Source organism: Antennarius striatus, chromosome 17 (genome assembly GCF_040054535.1).
Source record: "Antennarius striatus isolate MH-2024 chromosome 17, ASM4005453v1, whole genome shotgun sequence".
Taxonomy (NCBI): Eukaryota; Metazoa; Chordata; class Actinopteri; order Lophiiformes; family Antennariidae; genus Antennarius; species Antennarius striatus.
This window is the reverse complement of record NC_090792.1, coordinates 9,402,491-9,419,263: the sequence shown is the minus strand read 5'-3', so window position 1 is coordinate 9,419,263 and position 16,773 is coordinate 9,402,491. Positions and strand designations below refer to the sequence as shown.

The window sequence follows — 16,773 nt, the reverse complement described above, 5'->3', positions numbered from 1 at the left end:
GTTACGCTCATCCTGTCATGACGTCATGATAAATATCATCTTAATCAGACATCATTTCATTCTTCAGGACAATAAAATGAATTTGGTGGATTACGTTGTTTTATACTACCTGCAAAATTTTGATGAGGTAAGGTCTTGTTCATCACGTTCACAGAGTTTTAAACTCTTAAAACATCTGCTTCTCAGCAGTAATGTATATTTTTATATCTTTTCACCACTGTTCCAGCATGCCGGTACAGAAAAGAGTGTGTTCCCTCTGTCGGAGCCTCAGGATTTCTTCCAGGCTTCTCAGGTGAAGTTTGAGGACCTCACCAAAGACATCAACAGGCTGAAGAAAGACCTGATCGGTAAATTTACATTCTCTGTGGTTATTATGACTGATCAGAGCAGGTTTTTTGCTTAGGTCATCGCCAGAATCCAAGAGGGATTAAACTTTCCCTTGTTTTCAAAAATGTCTTGTCTCACCAGAGCCTCTTCTCTTTCTTAAGCATCCATTTCTTTGTTCCAAACCGCTGTGGAGGAGTAAAACACTCCTTTAAACGATTGTTTTGCTGATATGATTTTGGTGTTCTGTTGTGAAACACTCATGAGTGCTGAGCCGCTCAGACTCAGACAGCCAGTGAGTCTTGGCCAGGGCCATGTGAAGGTTAAAGGCGACGTCCCCCAGTGCCCCTGGTGTCTGCGGTTATTTAAATCAACCAATAATACGGCATATGAAAGCAATTAGATATGCTCTCCAGCTCTCCCCAGCATTTTCTAGATTGCTGTTAAAGCTCTCTCCTCTCTGACCTGGGGGAAAAATACAAAGAGTCTACTTAAGTACCCAGTCTCACCTCAAGCTGTCACTCATTTATTAGGAAAAATGGAAGACCTGAAGACAATAAATGCAACGAAAGGGCCTTCGTATTTGATCTCTGCTGCAGCGCAGTCTGGCACAGTAGTCCTCAGGGGGATTAGCATCATAGCACAAATGTTAAATTCTCGATGTTGGTGAGCTCCACCTCCACTGACTCTCACAAATTTTATCCTCTCCCGCCGGGAGGAATAAATATTTATGCGTGGTTATTATAAACCAGCCCAAAGAAAGCAAGTGGTCTTAATTATGAAGCCAACGCAGATCACTTCCATCCACTTGGTGAATTTTGTTCAAAAAGGAGTGACTCACTTGACTGAGTTAAAAAAAAGCAAGGCTGCCGCGCCCTCAGCAGATCCTGAGGTGGCGACTGCTGTGTGTTGCCCTCCAGACTTTGGTCAAAGGTCAGGAGACTCAATGTTAGCATTCAGATGTCATCTCTTCATCTCTCTGTGCATCGCAACTCACAAAAACCCCAGCTTGCCAAGGTGTGCACACAAGTGTGTGTGTGTGTGTGTGTGTGTGTGTGTGTGTGTGTGTGTGTGTGTGTGTGTGTGTGTGTGTGTGTGTGTGTGCGTGTGTGTGCGCACGTGGCTTTGCAATATGTTACCATCAATGATGATCAGGAGACGATCGCTGTCCAGTTATCAGCCCTGTGTTTTCTTGTGCAGAAACATGATCCTTTTTTTGATGGGACTTCCTGTTTGGGTAGAAGGTGATGACCTCCCTTTGTGACTCTCAGGGGGAGAGTGATGAGCGGGAGGCCTCAAAGACCTAAACCTACTGTAGGATTCTCAGCTCCGATGAAGACGAATATCATTTGTTCTGTCTCAGATGGAGTCCAGCAGTTCTCCAGGCCCAAAATGTAAATAATCGTCCACATCTCTATCACAAGATGTGGCTGATCAAACTCTGTGTCCACATAACATCCTGTCCACATAAGTGCTGCTTAATTGGACTGGACAGAGAGGCAGGGACGCTACCGATCAAATAAAAAGAAACAGTCAGAGCTCATTTGCTGCTCATGGGAGTTTAGTGTTTCACAGAAGGCCTGGTCCAGTTTAGGCATTCATCACTCTGGCAAATCAGACAGTGTACTGGTTTTAAATGGCCTTTAATGTCAGGTTAAGGCAGAGCCTATGGCTTGAGCTTTTTTTACGACAGAGGCTCTGCTCTGAACGGAATGCTGAACCAGCTCTGTCTAAAAAACCACAAAGTAAGATTGAATGGTAATGTATTTGTCATGAATTGGTTGAGATGCGGAGTTCAAGAAAGGTCTTCATCAATTTTATCTGTTTTTATAAAATGTTAGGAGTGCTTCATCAGCTGAAGTTGGATATTTGTCGTATTGATGATGGTGTCCCGTTTGAAATTAATTATTGCATTGTTAAGAAATTTTAACTAACTTTTTACAGCAATATTGAAAAATTATCCATGCTATTTCTGTGGCAGATACATTCATGATATGATTATTTTCCCTCATCTTAATATATTTGTCGTTCTCACACACGTGGTCATTTGCTGTCTTGGTACTCTGTGATTTCCTGACAAGAAATTAGGACATGTTAGAATAAAATAACAGTGTAAAATAACGGTGTAAGTCCTGCAGCAGGAGTCTGGTGTCTATTTTCTGTTAAGTGATATTACACAGTAGCATCTGATGTTGTCATTTGAATATGATCTATTGGGCAATGATTTAATGGAGTTTGTGAGGGCTCAGCTTTAGTGCATTCATGCCTACAGTTTGATGTGTTTGTACCTCGTCCTCTGTTCATGGACAATAGGAAATATTAGCAGCTGAACTGAATCCACTCATCTGTTTTCTTCATGGACAAGTGGAAGGCCTTTACTGATCAGAGCTGTGGCTCCCAGCGTGATCTTACAGAGGTTTATGGGAGAAACTGAGCCACCAGCACTCAAGGGTCTATGCTGTGATTAGGTTTCAATATACGTACTGTACATCACCATTAGTCAGAGGCTGCTGTAACAGTTAACAACAGGGTTAATAGGTTAAATTTGAATTTGGTCATTGCGTGAAAAAAAAAAATCACATTACATTAAGCAAGGTAATCTTTTATTGAACGTAAGTCTTGTGGTCCTTGAAGTTTTATTTTTAATTTTGATTCCAAATGTTTAGATAATATTTTATGCATTTATATTTTGCATGGTGTAAAACCGTGATCATCATATTATGAAGCTTCAGTGTGTTTGACTAAAATTAATTCAGCCAATGGTAACATAAATCGAAACAATATAAAAATGACAATGCATAGATTTGCATAATTTAGGTATGGTTATCCGAATCAGACAATCATATCTTTTTCCGTTTATACTTCAATTATTAATTATACATTACTAGAGTATTATTATTATTATTATTATTATTAGTATTAGTATTAGTATTAGTATTAGTATTAGTATTAGTATTATTATTGTTGTTGTTGTTATCATTATTATTAAACCTGATTATTTCCAATAAATCAGACCATTTTCTTTGGGACCATTTTCTGTTCATCTGTACATTCATCCTCAGATTTAGTCAAAATATGTATTTTTATTTTAAAAAATCTTTTCAAGTTTCTTAAATTGTCTGTTATAATTTTGAACTTTTACTTTACCGTCAAAGGCATCTCGAGCAGTAGAATTAGTGGTTTTGTGAGTCTAAAATCCAACTGTTGTCCATGGTATTGTGCACATGTTGGCAACTAAATCCTTGCTTCAAATTTTGCTATTTAAGTCATTATTTGTTCATATTCTGATAAATACACAAAAGATATTCCAGACCAGCAGTCCAACTTACATCTTTTTTATTAACTTATCACTTTGTTTTTTCTCCATATTATGTTCAGATTTTATTGCATTTGAGCAAATTTCATTTTGTCTTGATTTTTTTCTCTGGAGGAACACTCACTGATCCTTTTGTCACACTTTCCTTTCCAATAAATTTTCTCTAATAGTTCAAGTGAAACGTCTTCTGTTTAACTTTATACATGTCAGTCATTTATATGCAGGAGAATTCTGCCTTAGAATGTTCTGCTCTGAAGGTGAATTATAACTCCAAGATGACGCGTCAACCATGAGCTTTTAGTTTTTATACTTCACAGCTGCTGTATTTTTGTGGGCTTCCTTCTTGTGGCCTTAGCTGTCTGGACCGCATTTGGAAAAGTGCCGCTTTTAAATTGTAGACTTGCTGTTTTGAACACTGTTTTAATGGGTCTTTTTGAGTCAGGGGATTTCTGGTGGGGAAACGTGGTTTGTCGAAACAGGAAATTTTGTTTGTCATGTTTTTTGTAGTTGCAGATTTCTGTTTTTTATTTGCTGAGTCCACAGCCATCCACAAATTTAAAAATGTGTCTTGGAATGCAGACTTTGAGGCTGTACAGAGCTGTTTAACTAATTTAATGCTCAGATGATGTGTTTTCAGTCTAATTCATTAAGCCAATAGATAAAATATGTAATAGACTGCGTTTAGAGAGGTGCAGGTGCAGCAGCCCCACAAGTGCCAACTTTGGATCTAAAACCAGCGACGCAGTGAAGCGAGACGCTTGGCCAGACCTGTTAATGCTCTTGTTGTGTTGCAGAACTACTTAGCTATTCAGTCAAAAATAAGTGAAGGTATTTATTGCAGCCATTAATGACTTGCAGATTGGAGCAATGTGCCAAAGTTCTTCCACCAGGCATCTGTGTGTGCATGGTAACCCAGGCTTACAGTGGAGAGGAAATTGGAAAGTTTGGCTGGAACACGGTCAGTCACGGCTGTTTCCTCTGAGCTTGTGTGAGTTGGGTCATTTGGCGCCGCTCGGAATATCCATCCACAAACAGCAAAACACATCTGCTGCGCTCACGTGTCCAATATTAAGACATCAGAAACAGCAGCAGCATGGAAATCAGCTTTCAAGAGAAACTGATTTGGAGACTATTATCCACCTACTGAAGAAATGTACGAATACAAGGGGAAAAAGGTTAAACACCTAAAACACAAGTGAAACTGTAAACCCGTGGATACTCCTTTGCATCCTGTGGTGAACCCAGTTTTGTCATCCCTCTCGTTCTTGCATTTATTTTCTTTTTCTCATCATTTAATGAGGAGAGTGTGTTTGCGGTTTCCACTTGTGGGAATCTCCATTAGATTGTTTATTTTGGTTTAAGATCACACATCATAAAAAAAAGACTTTCAGAAAAACAAATAACATTATTGAATATACAGCACAAGAATTTTTTTATGGAATAAGATGAAAATAAAGATATTTGACTTATGTTTGACCGCATTTTAATGAACCTAATTTCATGGTGTTTAAAGTGATCGTAAATTTAAATGTCGTAAGTTGTTCTTGTCCTCCATTCCCATTCTTCAGTGCGATTGCATTATTCACAGATACATTCCTCTGTTTTCTACTCTCTCTCTGCCAGCTCGAGAGAAGGATGTGCAGAGGGTGTGTGCCAACTCGTCTGAAGAAAACCTCCAGCCCTTTAAGGAAAAGATGGAAGGATTTATCTCCTCTGGTGAGTCAAGCACAGATTTTTGTCTCTGGGAAAAGAAAGTCAGTAAATTCATGGAAGCATTTTTCCACATATTATGTGCTGGCTTTTATCATTCTGAACAGGCTTTGCTCTTAAGTTTGTAGTTTTCATATTTTACATTTTACAAACACACCAAAGATAACTTTGGAAAAAATCTTCATTCACAGTGGAATAGATGCAAGTAATGTGAAAGTATAAAACCATGTAAAAACAACTCATAAATCACTTCTGGGATGGCAGTACCTCAGTACACTGGGTTGTGGGCTGGGGCCCGGAGGAACAAATAAGTTCTTCCTTAAACACCAGCTAATATAAAAATAAATACACAGTAATCCCTCGTTACTTGTGGTTAATGCGTTCAACGACCACATGTGAAAAACTATTATCCACCTTAATACTTAATACTTATAAGTATTTATTTTACTATTTATGATCATTTAAACATTTAAACATACTGATATTAAACCACCTTATTACCTTTTCCCACACTCTTATTGACTTTTACCACCCACTGGTGTTTTTTATGGTGGGCAAGATTGACGCTCACAATATTCCTTGAACGGAAATAAAGGAATATCCCTTTATTTGGCTTCCAGCCTTAACAAGGAACAAACAAGAAGTGACAACGATCTCACACTCGCACTTTCACTCTCGCTCCCACGGCCCCTTCTCAGTCCTGCGAACACGTGCAGAACACACACACGTAGGCCAACTCAGGGCAACACACACACAACAGAACAACCCCGGTTATCACAGACTCTTTAAAACACTTTTAAAGAAAAGTTACAGGAGGAACTGTCAGTCTCAGAACTCACCACGTGACTACTGACTAAAAATCTGGGATGTAGTGAAGCTGCACATCTTGAAGCGCGATAAGCGAGGGATTAATGTAATCACTTTGGAAAATATTTCAATTCACAGATTGACATTTTTTTCTTTTGTCAAAACACAAAAATGCATGTTCACCTTTATGTGTCCATCTTGGCCCTGACACACAGAAATTAGGGTCTTTTCAGTCAATATCAAACATCAGTTGTTTGTTATTCCTCCTTGAAATCAGGGGTGATGACCCTCCCAGATTCACAGCGATGTTTTCCCTCAGGACTGCTCATACTCTGTCCCATCTCATGTAAAGTTGTGAAAGGCCTTGAAGAAAATTGTTGGTGTCTTCAAAGATGAAGCATTCATTTGGTCAGAAGATTTACAGCCGAGGACAGAGTCATGAAAGCAACTCACAGAGTTAGAAAAGCTCTGTTTTCTCCCAGACGCGCAGCATGGATCCTTTTTAAAAAGGGGAAGGTATAATTACATTTTTGCCAAGTCAGACAGTCAGATGGGTGATGCAGCATCTGCCTGTGTGTATGTTTGTTTGTGTGTGTTTTCGTTCTTGCTGGGAGAGGGCGTCTCGATGTGCTGTGAGACAGCATGATGACAGGAGTCTACAGGCCTGTAGAAGGGATCACATTGCCTCTTACATGATCCTCATGTACTCTAGTTTGCCATAAAGCTGGCGGGACATCTCTGGCGGCGGCCTTGTAAAGACTGGCCAGCCTCAGTGATCGAGCCTCGGGACCACCAGGACAGCAGCAGAGCTTCTCAAACTCGCTGTGACCATCTGATCCCTTCCTCTTCGAATCCAGTAGCTGTGGATTCCAAGAAAGCAAGCTGCTCAGACTCCCTCTTTATCCCTGTTAAACCATCATTACTTTTGTTCTGCAGGAGCAAACGGGTTTATTGCTTTTGGTTAACTAATGAAGGTGACCGTGTAAACATTTCTGTGAGTTATGGCACTTTTATCATGAAAATGACGGTCTGTGCCGCCTCTTACAGACGCATATGGTGCCCTGCGTTTGTTTCACCAAAGCTTTATTATACACAAACCTTCCCCTCCATCTGAGCGAATACCATTAAGGCATCTTTAGTTCATGACAAATGCTTCCATCTCTTTCTTCCACCGTCGCCTCACTTAATTCAGTTGTGTCTGAATGTGCTCAGTCTTTCAGTCTTAGCCCTGAAGGTTTTTTGATACCTCTAGGGTGGAATCCTCTCATATTTGGGTTTGAGCAGTTGATGGAGGTCCAGTTCACGTGTAAGGCTTCATATCAGAATGTTGGTGTTCTAAGAGAATCAAGGATACTGTACAGCTTACTTAGCAGAATGCAGACTCCCAAAATCAGCAGAGAGATCACAGATCAGATCGGCATTATTTTCAAGAAGTCTTGGCTCACATGCTCACTTTCTACAAACAATGTCCCTGCTCCTCCAAAAGCTCCACTAACTTCTCTGTTAGCTGTTTTTTTTACCAAAAAAATGCTCGTTCCAAATCATTGTCAGAAAGATATATGAGCTGCTAATAGCAACTGCTAACATTTCCTTTCAATGTTAATTGATGATTATTATTTTTGGCATTTATTACTAGTATACAAAATGTATTCATGTAATAGTTTAAACTGTAAATGCAAGCAGAAAACATGAGGTGAATAGAAGAACCACAGCAACGTTTGTGTCATATGGTCAACAACAGAAATCACTAGTCAACCAAAATGTTGGAAGATTTACACGTTACAAACACAAGCTGTGAGCACCACAACCAGCGTTCTGCTCACCTCCATTGTATTGCCTTGAATCAAATATCAGAGAAGCAGAGTCCAAAAAATTTCTGCATGATTAAATACCATGATTAAATGACAAAAGATGTGAATCAATCCTTTAAGACTTTAATCTTTTGCAGTGTGTTACTGGAACATCTTTTCTGAGTCTTTCTATCACACAAGGACTTCACTTCATTTAAGGACTAATTTCCTGTGTTACTTCACAGAGGGGTGAAACAATAGACTCACTCAATCATAGAAGAGTCAGATGAGGTATTTTGTTGCAAGATTGTAACCATATGTTTGAAGCGCACTGAAAATTTGTGGGGAGTCCATGTTTGCCTTACAATTTCTGAAAAGATGTTTGTTATTACATACCGGGTCTTGTTGGAGGAAAGCACCTTGGCATTGCTGTAGTGGGTTTGTCAACCTTTTTACTCCTTCTGAGGGCCAAAGCCTCCCTTGAACTTTGCTCAGTATCACAGAATATTCTAAACCATCGTGTTTGTCACTGGACTCACAATAACATCAGTTTCTGAAGACACATCTTGAGCATAAACTTTCCAGTGAATACTTATAAACTTTTCTTTTATAAACAGAATTCCTGGAGCTGTATTGCCCATGTTTTGGCAAGAGTGCCGTGTAATCATTGTTCATGATGATTCCATGACTTCATAAGGCAAAACAAAGCAACAGCTCTCGCAGCAAAAGCCCTTAAACTCATGAGCCAATGAGAACACATCTCACCCAGGTATACGTTCAGGAGGATGACCACAAAAGCATGTGTTTGACACGTGATTTCAGATCTCCAATTTATCCGAAAAGAAACTTCTGTGAGAGGATCAAAGTTTACCAGCGACCCCATAGATAGACTTTGTGCTGAGAGTTGTGTCTCTGAACTGCACTGACTGTAGAATAGTTAGCAGCAGGGCTAGCAGGTGAACCCAAACGCCCCCCGTGCTGTCTCTTAAACTCTCCTGTGTGATCTCTACCAGATCCAACAGGGGCTGTTTCCGAAACCCACTGATCCTTCCTCTTGTAAGGCCGTTACTCTCTTCGTTCTTCCACAGATTTCGCTCTGGTTTCGAGCCAAGTCCTCCCTACCCTCTTAAATGTTCCTGAAATATTCCCCAGCATCTTGCTCTCTCTATCAAGATTCCTTTCTTCTCTCTTCTCTGGTTCAGTAGAAAACAACCTCCTAGAGCAGATTGTGAGCAACACCCCATCATCCACACTTTTTATTTCTCATTTTAATAGCAGCTCTTTGAAACCTTAGGGGATACACTGAGAGGCATATTTTTCACATTGAATGTGAGCCATGACTAATTGAAGGCAAATTCCTGTTTTTAATCTTAGTTTGAGAAAATCTCATTCCACTGGCTCTGTTGGGAAATAGTTGTGTATCATCACCTCCTTGCATTTTTATTGACAAGGAATCAGATCCCAACAACCAGTGTTCTGTTTGTTCAAAAGGCCACCAATCAGCAAGTAGAATTTGTGACCATCCAGGGTGTCTTGGAGATGGATGTGTGTTGTATGGAGACAGTGTTGGGAAACGGAGAAGGATGCTTTGTGGTAATCCTCAGCATCCTTGTTACACTGCCTCCCGAGTGTTTGTTATCGAGCTTCTTGGTGTAACCGCAGTTTGGAAAAGTGTGTCAGAGTTTTAAAGCCCTAATTTATTGTCGCTCTCAGCATGCACATCTCATAACTTTCTAGTTAGCGACTACTGGTTTCATGTTTACACAGAGAGCGGAGGAAGAGAAACTTCACACATCCTCTCTCTCTGGGCCACTCTACCTCTACCTCTCTCTCTCGCTCTCTCTCTTTCCAACCCCCCCCCAGCCTCTCGGCTCCAGTGCCACCTTTATTCAGTCGCACCAGAGGGGTACCTCAGGCGCCAGCCTGACCCCCACTGAGACTAACGCCATTGGTCACGGCCCCTCTACCCCCTCCTTCCTTTATCCCAGACATGGCCACAACCTCCCTTCATTAGGTTTACCTCAGACTTCTTGCCCACATACATTTTTTTAAAAAAGAGTAAAAGTAAAAGGGGTGGTTGGTCAGAGACTTAAGCTCACCTTCTCCCAAAAGACCCCCAAACTTGCCTTTGAACAATTTTTGGGAGGCTTCCCGCTCTTAAATCTTCAAGTAGAAAAGGTACCCCATCATTGTAAAAAGGATGAATCTGGAAAAATGCAATAAATCTGAGATCACAGGCACTCTCTGGCCCTAGATAAATTCTTGCACCTCAGCCTGGCCTGCTACACACATCTGCCTTGCATTTAGACACTTTTACATGGCAGGAGTCCATAGGAGCCTTCAGTTCCCAAGCTTCTCTGCTCAGCCCAGCTCCCTGCTTCGGCCTTGCTTACAACACCAATATGTATGTCAAAATATACACGCACACACCTCCACAAATAGACCAGAGCTCCCCGCCCCGAGCCCAGCTGGCACAGCCCTACGCTGTCCTGCATCGACGCACAGAAGCACCTCAGGTTTTACAATGTGCTGAGCTGTCACTTGTTAACATGTTCGCTGCATCAGTGACATCTTAACCAAGGAGCCCTTCTTCTTCTTTGCTCCTCAACCAACAATCCTAGGCTGACCAGTGAACACAGCGCCGCCCTCTGGACATTGTTTTTCTGAGATCAGTCCTCAATTTCTATCACTGGAAATCAATGTCATCAAAACCCCTACAATCTGCCCCATGATCGATAATAAACCAACATTTTCTGTTTTTTCACAGGTAAAATGGAGCATTCTGCTGAAGAGGACAGGCTCAATGCAGCACAGAAAAGGTAGGAGACCTACCATCAAGATGCATTTAAAATCCTGAATGAAAAATTGTTTTTTATTAGAAGTTATTTACATTTTCTGTTGATTTTTTTCCTCAGCAAAAAGTCTGTTAAACTTTGGGGATTGTTAATATCACATGAAGGCATTTAATTATTAAGCAAACGTCCATAGATAATATAGTGTGTGTGTGTGATATAGCTCATGTTTGTTGCATACAGTCATTAGCAGGAGCTGATTTTTCATAAAACTGCAGACTGAATTTAACAAGACAGAAATCATTAGGTGTGATATGGAGGTGATTGATTTTGCAGAAAATATTTCTACTTTATATATTCAATACTTTAAAAACTTATAAACTAACTTGTTTACCTTTTGTTATTTGTCTCAAAGAAGAATAAACTCTCACCAGAAACAGCAGTGCATGTCAACACACCCGTAACGTGCAGCACACCGTATTGCGTGAATGCTCTGTACTTCCTCCCTTGCTGCTCCTATCATTCTTATCTGCCATGTTTTGTGCAAAAGACTCCCATGAGATTTCTGAGAGGCACCTGATTTACAAGAGTAAGACACACTGGCAGCCGCTGAGCGAGCCGTCCGAGGGAAAATCATATCTGGAACATTTCATATTGGAAAAAGATGGTGAAGTAGACAAACAAAGCAAATTGATTATATTTGCCTTGTTTGGATAGAGACCAGAGTTGTTTGCTTTATATCGTAACGCTCCCACTTCCAAAATAAATCATGAGAGTACATGAAGGAGAAAGTGAAAGAAGCTGGAGGCAGGATAATGGAAACTTTAAACAATTAGGACTTTGATTGCTTTGGACAAAACTTCTGCTCGGCCAGTTGGTCCAAACTGTTCTGTTCCATGTTCTTGTTTGTACGGCAAAAGGATTCCTGAGGGAGTACTGCCCCTTATCGCCCTCACTGCCTGTGTGTGTGTGTGTGTGTGTGTGTGTGTGTGTGTGTGTGTGTGTGTGTGTGTGTGTGTGTGAGTGACACCACTGTAATGAAGGTGTTGAACTTGGAGGGGAATATTGATCAAAAGGGCCCCGCAGCTGACAGCACCTTTGCCTTTAATGAAGTTTCCCTTTAATTTCATCCAAAGGGGAGACCGGCTGAGTGGTGCTAGGCAAAGCAGGAGGGAGGTGGGGGTTGAGGGTGTGTGGGGGGGGGGTCTTTCTCAGGTTCCCACAGAGCCACCTCATAAATGTGACACGCTGTTGATGAATACGGGCGTCAGCGGGCTCACCGGGCCCTGGGTGGGCTCTCACATCCGCCTTGGATGAGGGATCCCCGTGCTAACGTGTGACAGCAGTAGTGGCAGCAACGTTACGACCCGGCGTTAGTTAGGGAAATAAACAACACTTCCTTAATGCTACCAAATATGTCAAACTTTTAGATGTCTGCACATCAGAACCATCCAGTAGTGAATATAACTGCTGAAGTGAATCAACATCAGAGGTTCGTTCAAACCAAACTGTGTTGGTTAATCAAATAAAAAATACAGTATGATATGATTAACTGTTTAAGCCATAAAAAAATAGGAGAAATTTAAAAGTGTTAATCCTCCTTCCAGAGACACCTTAAATTGCTGGTCATCAAAATTCCTGCCAGTTTATTTTCTCTCAGAAAACTAGGATGTCATGAAGTGTTTCATCTCTGCTGTTAATCACCACATGTTGGAATTTAAATAAACCCGATTTCACTCTTTGATCTAAAAATTCCTGATAAATTGGACTTTTACCATCTTAAGACTTTCATTTCAACCAAATTATTGTGTGGCTGCTTGTGTTTGGACAACATTAAATATGTGTTTGTAAATAAAAAAGCACATAAACAGGCATTAATTTTATAAAAAATCAATTTTTCTTTCATCAGTTTTTACTCAGATTATTACGTGGAAGGTTTCAGCTATCAGTCCATTTGACTGTAGACGTTTTTTATATCGTTTCACTCAAATAATCTGCAATATAGTAACTTCAGCCTGCGACCCGCTAGGAGGACAAGTCACTATACAGAAGGCAGTGACGATTATCTAGTTTATCTGGATGGATGGATGGATGGATGAATGGAAGGATGGAAGCATAGAAGGAAGTTTCCTGACACTTGACATACATTTTAATGAAATGCTGGAGCTGTACCTTTTGCTATCTATAAAATTTAAAAATATTTTCCGTTTAAAAACTTGTACCTATTCTGTCAAAGACTGTGGGTCATTTGAAGCATATCTTGCGTTAGCTGGGTTTTCCAGTTTCCCTCCCGGTAGTGAAACAGATGACAAGGCGTCCTCAGTGGGTGCTGAACTCTACTGACCTTGTCTCCAAACCTCTTGTGATGTTCATGATAGGATCTGAAGGTCCAGTTGAGTTGAGGACAGTGTCGGCTTTGAGACTCAGAAGCGTCTCTCCTCTTTCAGTGTCCTTGACTTCATCAGTACTGGATCTTCTTCTCTTTCATGGTTCCTCCCAGGAGATTTTTCAGGCATGAACTGTGAACAGAACTAGGGGGAGATCTTGGGGTGACCCAGAACTTGCTGGAGGGATAACATGTCTGCTTTGGCATAGGGAAACCTGACAATCACCCAGAATGAGCTGGAAAGGGTTGCTTAGAAGTGGGACATGAGAAATGCCCTGCATAGCACTGCTGCCACCACAACCCGACCCCGGATCAGTGTTAGGAAATGGACAGACGTCTGTCTCTAGCGGCTGCTTCCCCAATATGCAGCCCTAATTTGTCTGCTTGGTATCTGGGTTCCATTGAGGTTTTGTGACTCTGTCCTCAGTTCCGTCTCATTAAGTTTCCGTCTCCCACATCCCACTCAATTACATTTTACCAAACTGCCTCTCCTACCATCCTGGTTTCATAGATGCCATCTTTGGTTGATGTATGACAATGGCACAAAACAACTCAGTCCCTTTGCTGAATCACGATGTTTACCCCTTTAATCAAGAGGAAATGAATTAATGAAAGAGTTGCCTGCCCTTATATTTCCTTAATTCTCATGTCTGCTAGTGGTTTTTGAGTCTTAAGTTTTAGTTGTCAGTGAGGAATGCTGGCTGTGGGTATTGCAGTAAACCCTCACAGTAATGGCATCATAGCAGGGATTAAAGAAGTTTGTGTTCATGTGCATGTGTGCAAGACTGCAATCATGTTGCGCTCACTAGAAAACAAAGATCTGCTTCATTTCGTTTACATCTCGTAGGCATGCTTACATGTGTGATTGTATTTGCATGTTTTGTGTGGAACTGCTGCGTGATTTGTGAGTGATTTGACACAATGACCCAGGGTCATGAGAGGAGGCGATGGAGGAGAGACCTTTTTTGTCATGCCAGACCAGGCCGACTGCAGCACAACTACGTACCTGGGACTGGTGTAACCTAAAAATCCCAAAGCCTTTTATTATTTCATAGCATTCCGAATTGTCTGCAGCTCTCTCTTTTTTTCTGATCATCCCAACGAAATGACGCATCACTAGGAAATGGGAAGCAGGCTCGCTCAGAAGCCCCTCTTGTTTTCTTTTTTCTCCAGCCTTTAGTAGACCGTCTGGGTAGCATATTGGACCATTTGGCTCCACATGAACATGTCTTAGATTAGCGTCGCAAAAAGCCACCTAGCATCTGGAGGTTAGAGCCTATTTGGATGTCAATAGGACAAGGAGCATCCCTTGAATCATAGCCCTCTTTTATCAAGCCTTTGACAGGCATGGCTAGAAAATGTCTTTCATGTTTGGGTTACGGACAGAATCTGAAGCAGCAGGCTGCTTTTCATGCCTCGTATGCGCTGCTGAGAGCCCTGCAAAGAGTTCAGGGTTGGTTACAATTGAATTAGGCTGAGAAGATGGCCTACAACAGTGCTACAGCCTGCCCCCTGAACAGAAAACAGAGAATCCAGACTCTTTCTTCATATAGATCTGATTTGTCTTTACATTTTTAAGTGTGGACACCTGCCAGAGTGGGATCACATGCACATAAATCATATCAAACATTCACGTCTTGAATGGTCTGCCAGTAAATATGTTCCTGGAGATGTAGACGTGTGCGTGTTGCTGTGTCTGGAGCAGCAGCAGCTTGTTCTTGGCCATCTCCGGCTCCTCTGGCAGTCATTCCACTGCAGGCTGTGGAGGTCAATGTGATAATGGAGCTGCTGCTACTGCTCTCCCCCGTGGCCCAGCAGGGTGGACACTCTCCTTCCAACTCATTTTCTCGCCTCTGTTTGACTCCACATGGTACGTGAAGTGTGGAAAATGTCAGAACTGCATCTCAGAGACATTTTTGACAGCAATTGTAACTCAGTTTTGGTGAAAAAGAGAAATTAAAAACTAAACGCTAACTATAAGGGTGAAAAAATTAACACAAGTGACATTATTTTTTTCTTGCTAAAGATGATAAAATAGAAATAATTTTCTTTGGCATAGAAACAGGAAGGCTGGATTTAAATAGAAACTAGTGAATAACTCTCAAAACGAGATATTTCATTTCATCGAGATCCAGGCGTTGCAGACTGAGCATCTTAAACCTATGCGGACTTTGTGTCGAGGGAATTAGAAACACATGACTATAAGGTTGATGGACTCTCATTTAGTTTGTATCTGACTTCTTTCTCCTCCTATTTCATCTTCCTCCATTGCCTCCTTCATCTTCTTCCTCGGTTGTGACTGAGCAGCTGTCAATCGCTCTATGTGTCTTAATCAACTTTTACCATCCTTGTACGGGTTAAACAAAAGTTGGTTCAGTGTTTAAAAAATAAAACAGACTGTGCATGAAGACAAACATGTTCTAGTATTTACAGCTATTACTTAGGTTTAAGTATTCACTATTTGCCTCTCTGTTCTTAAGGTTCCAGGACACAGTGAACTACTTTGGGGTGAAGCCAAAGGCTGGGGAGAAAGAAGTGTCTCCGAGTTACGTTTTTATGCTTTGGTACGAGTTTTGCAACGACTTCAAAAGTTCCTGGATAAGAAAAAACAAGGTCATCTCCAAGGAGAGGTGAGTTAAAATATGTCTGGGTTGCTCCATGTTTTTTTTTTCATTTAATGTCTCTGTCAAATATGCATTTGACAGACTGAAGGAATATTTCTGAACACTTTCTGTGTGGCCCTTCTTTAGTCTATCAGATTAGTTTATTAGTTTAAATATTAGTTAACATAAAATCCATTTCACAAATTTGAATTGAAAGAGTTTCAGCATTTGAACTAAAAGTATTTTTGGAACTTGAACCACACCATTAGCATGCCCCAAGTTAGTCCCACGCCTTCATGAAATTCCAATCCAAGTTACTGAAATGACCTTGTTTAATCTAATATCAGTATCAGTGAGAACACACTGACAGTGTGGGCTTCTTGTTTCTGATGGCCTAACAACCTCTGGGCATTGTGCAAATTAGCACTAACTGTACAAGAGCGATGTGAAAATGTGGGGCTTGAATCGAAGCGAAACGAGACCATCAAAGACAGGACAGATGGGAGTAACCGAAGCCTCGGCCCTCACCTCTGTCTGAAGAACAGGGGCCTGAATTTACGATGTTTCCTCTGACCTGAGGCGGCATGTTGGGGGGGCATTTCACTGAGGGGACAGCAGACCCTCCTGGCCGCCGCCTGGCTTTACTAGCGAGCGGCCGGGGGCCTGTGGCCATTAAAGGCAGTGCGTTATGGGAGAACTGATAAACACTGTAATGATGCTGGACATGCAGCCCGAAGGGCAGGAATGCTGCACGTGTGGAAATGACAGCAGGACCAAAGGAGATGCTGCACCGCCAGTCTTTTTTTTTTTACTAATCCATTATTTGGCATGTTATCAGTTAATAATTGATTAGTCATTTAGGATTCTTAAGACACGACACGTCTTATTCTCGTTCAACACATTTCCATCGGATTTCCGGTATCTGTTGAAGTCCCTCGGTGTGTGTGCAGAGGCAGGTCTTGCATCCATCTGCTATCTCTTGATTGTTTACCGGGTGATCTTGTCCCATATTACTCACAGCTGATGGTGCTCATGTACAATCAGG

General features: G+C 41.3%; 1 protein-coding gene across 4 annotated transcripts in view; it reads left to right on the top strand.

Annotated features, from left to right (window-relative positions):
* Positions 1-16,773, top strand: part of LOC137611373 (formin-like) — a 48,735-nt gene that overhangs the window by 31,111 nt on the left and 851 nt on the right. For all 4 annotated transcript variants that reach the window (XM_068339527.1, XM_068339525.1, XM_068339526.1 and 1 more), the window contains 5 exons: positions 68-127; positions 227-347; positions 5,264-5,356; positions 10,715-10,766; positions 15,606-15,755. In XM_068339527.1, coding sequence (XP_068195628.1) covers positions 68-127; positions 227-347; positions 5,264-5,356; positions 10,715-10,766; positions 15,606-15,755 — 476 coding nt within the window. The remainder of the gene's footprint in view (positions 1-67; positions 128-226; positions 348-5,263; positions 5,357-10,714; positions 10,767-15,605; positions 15,756-16,773) is intronic.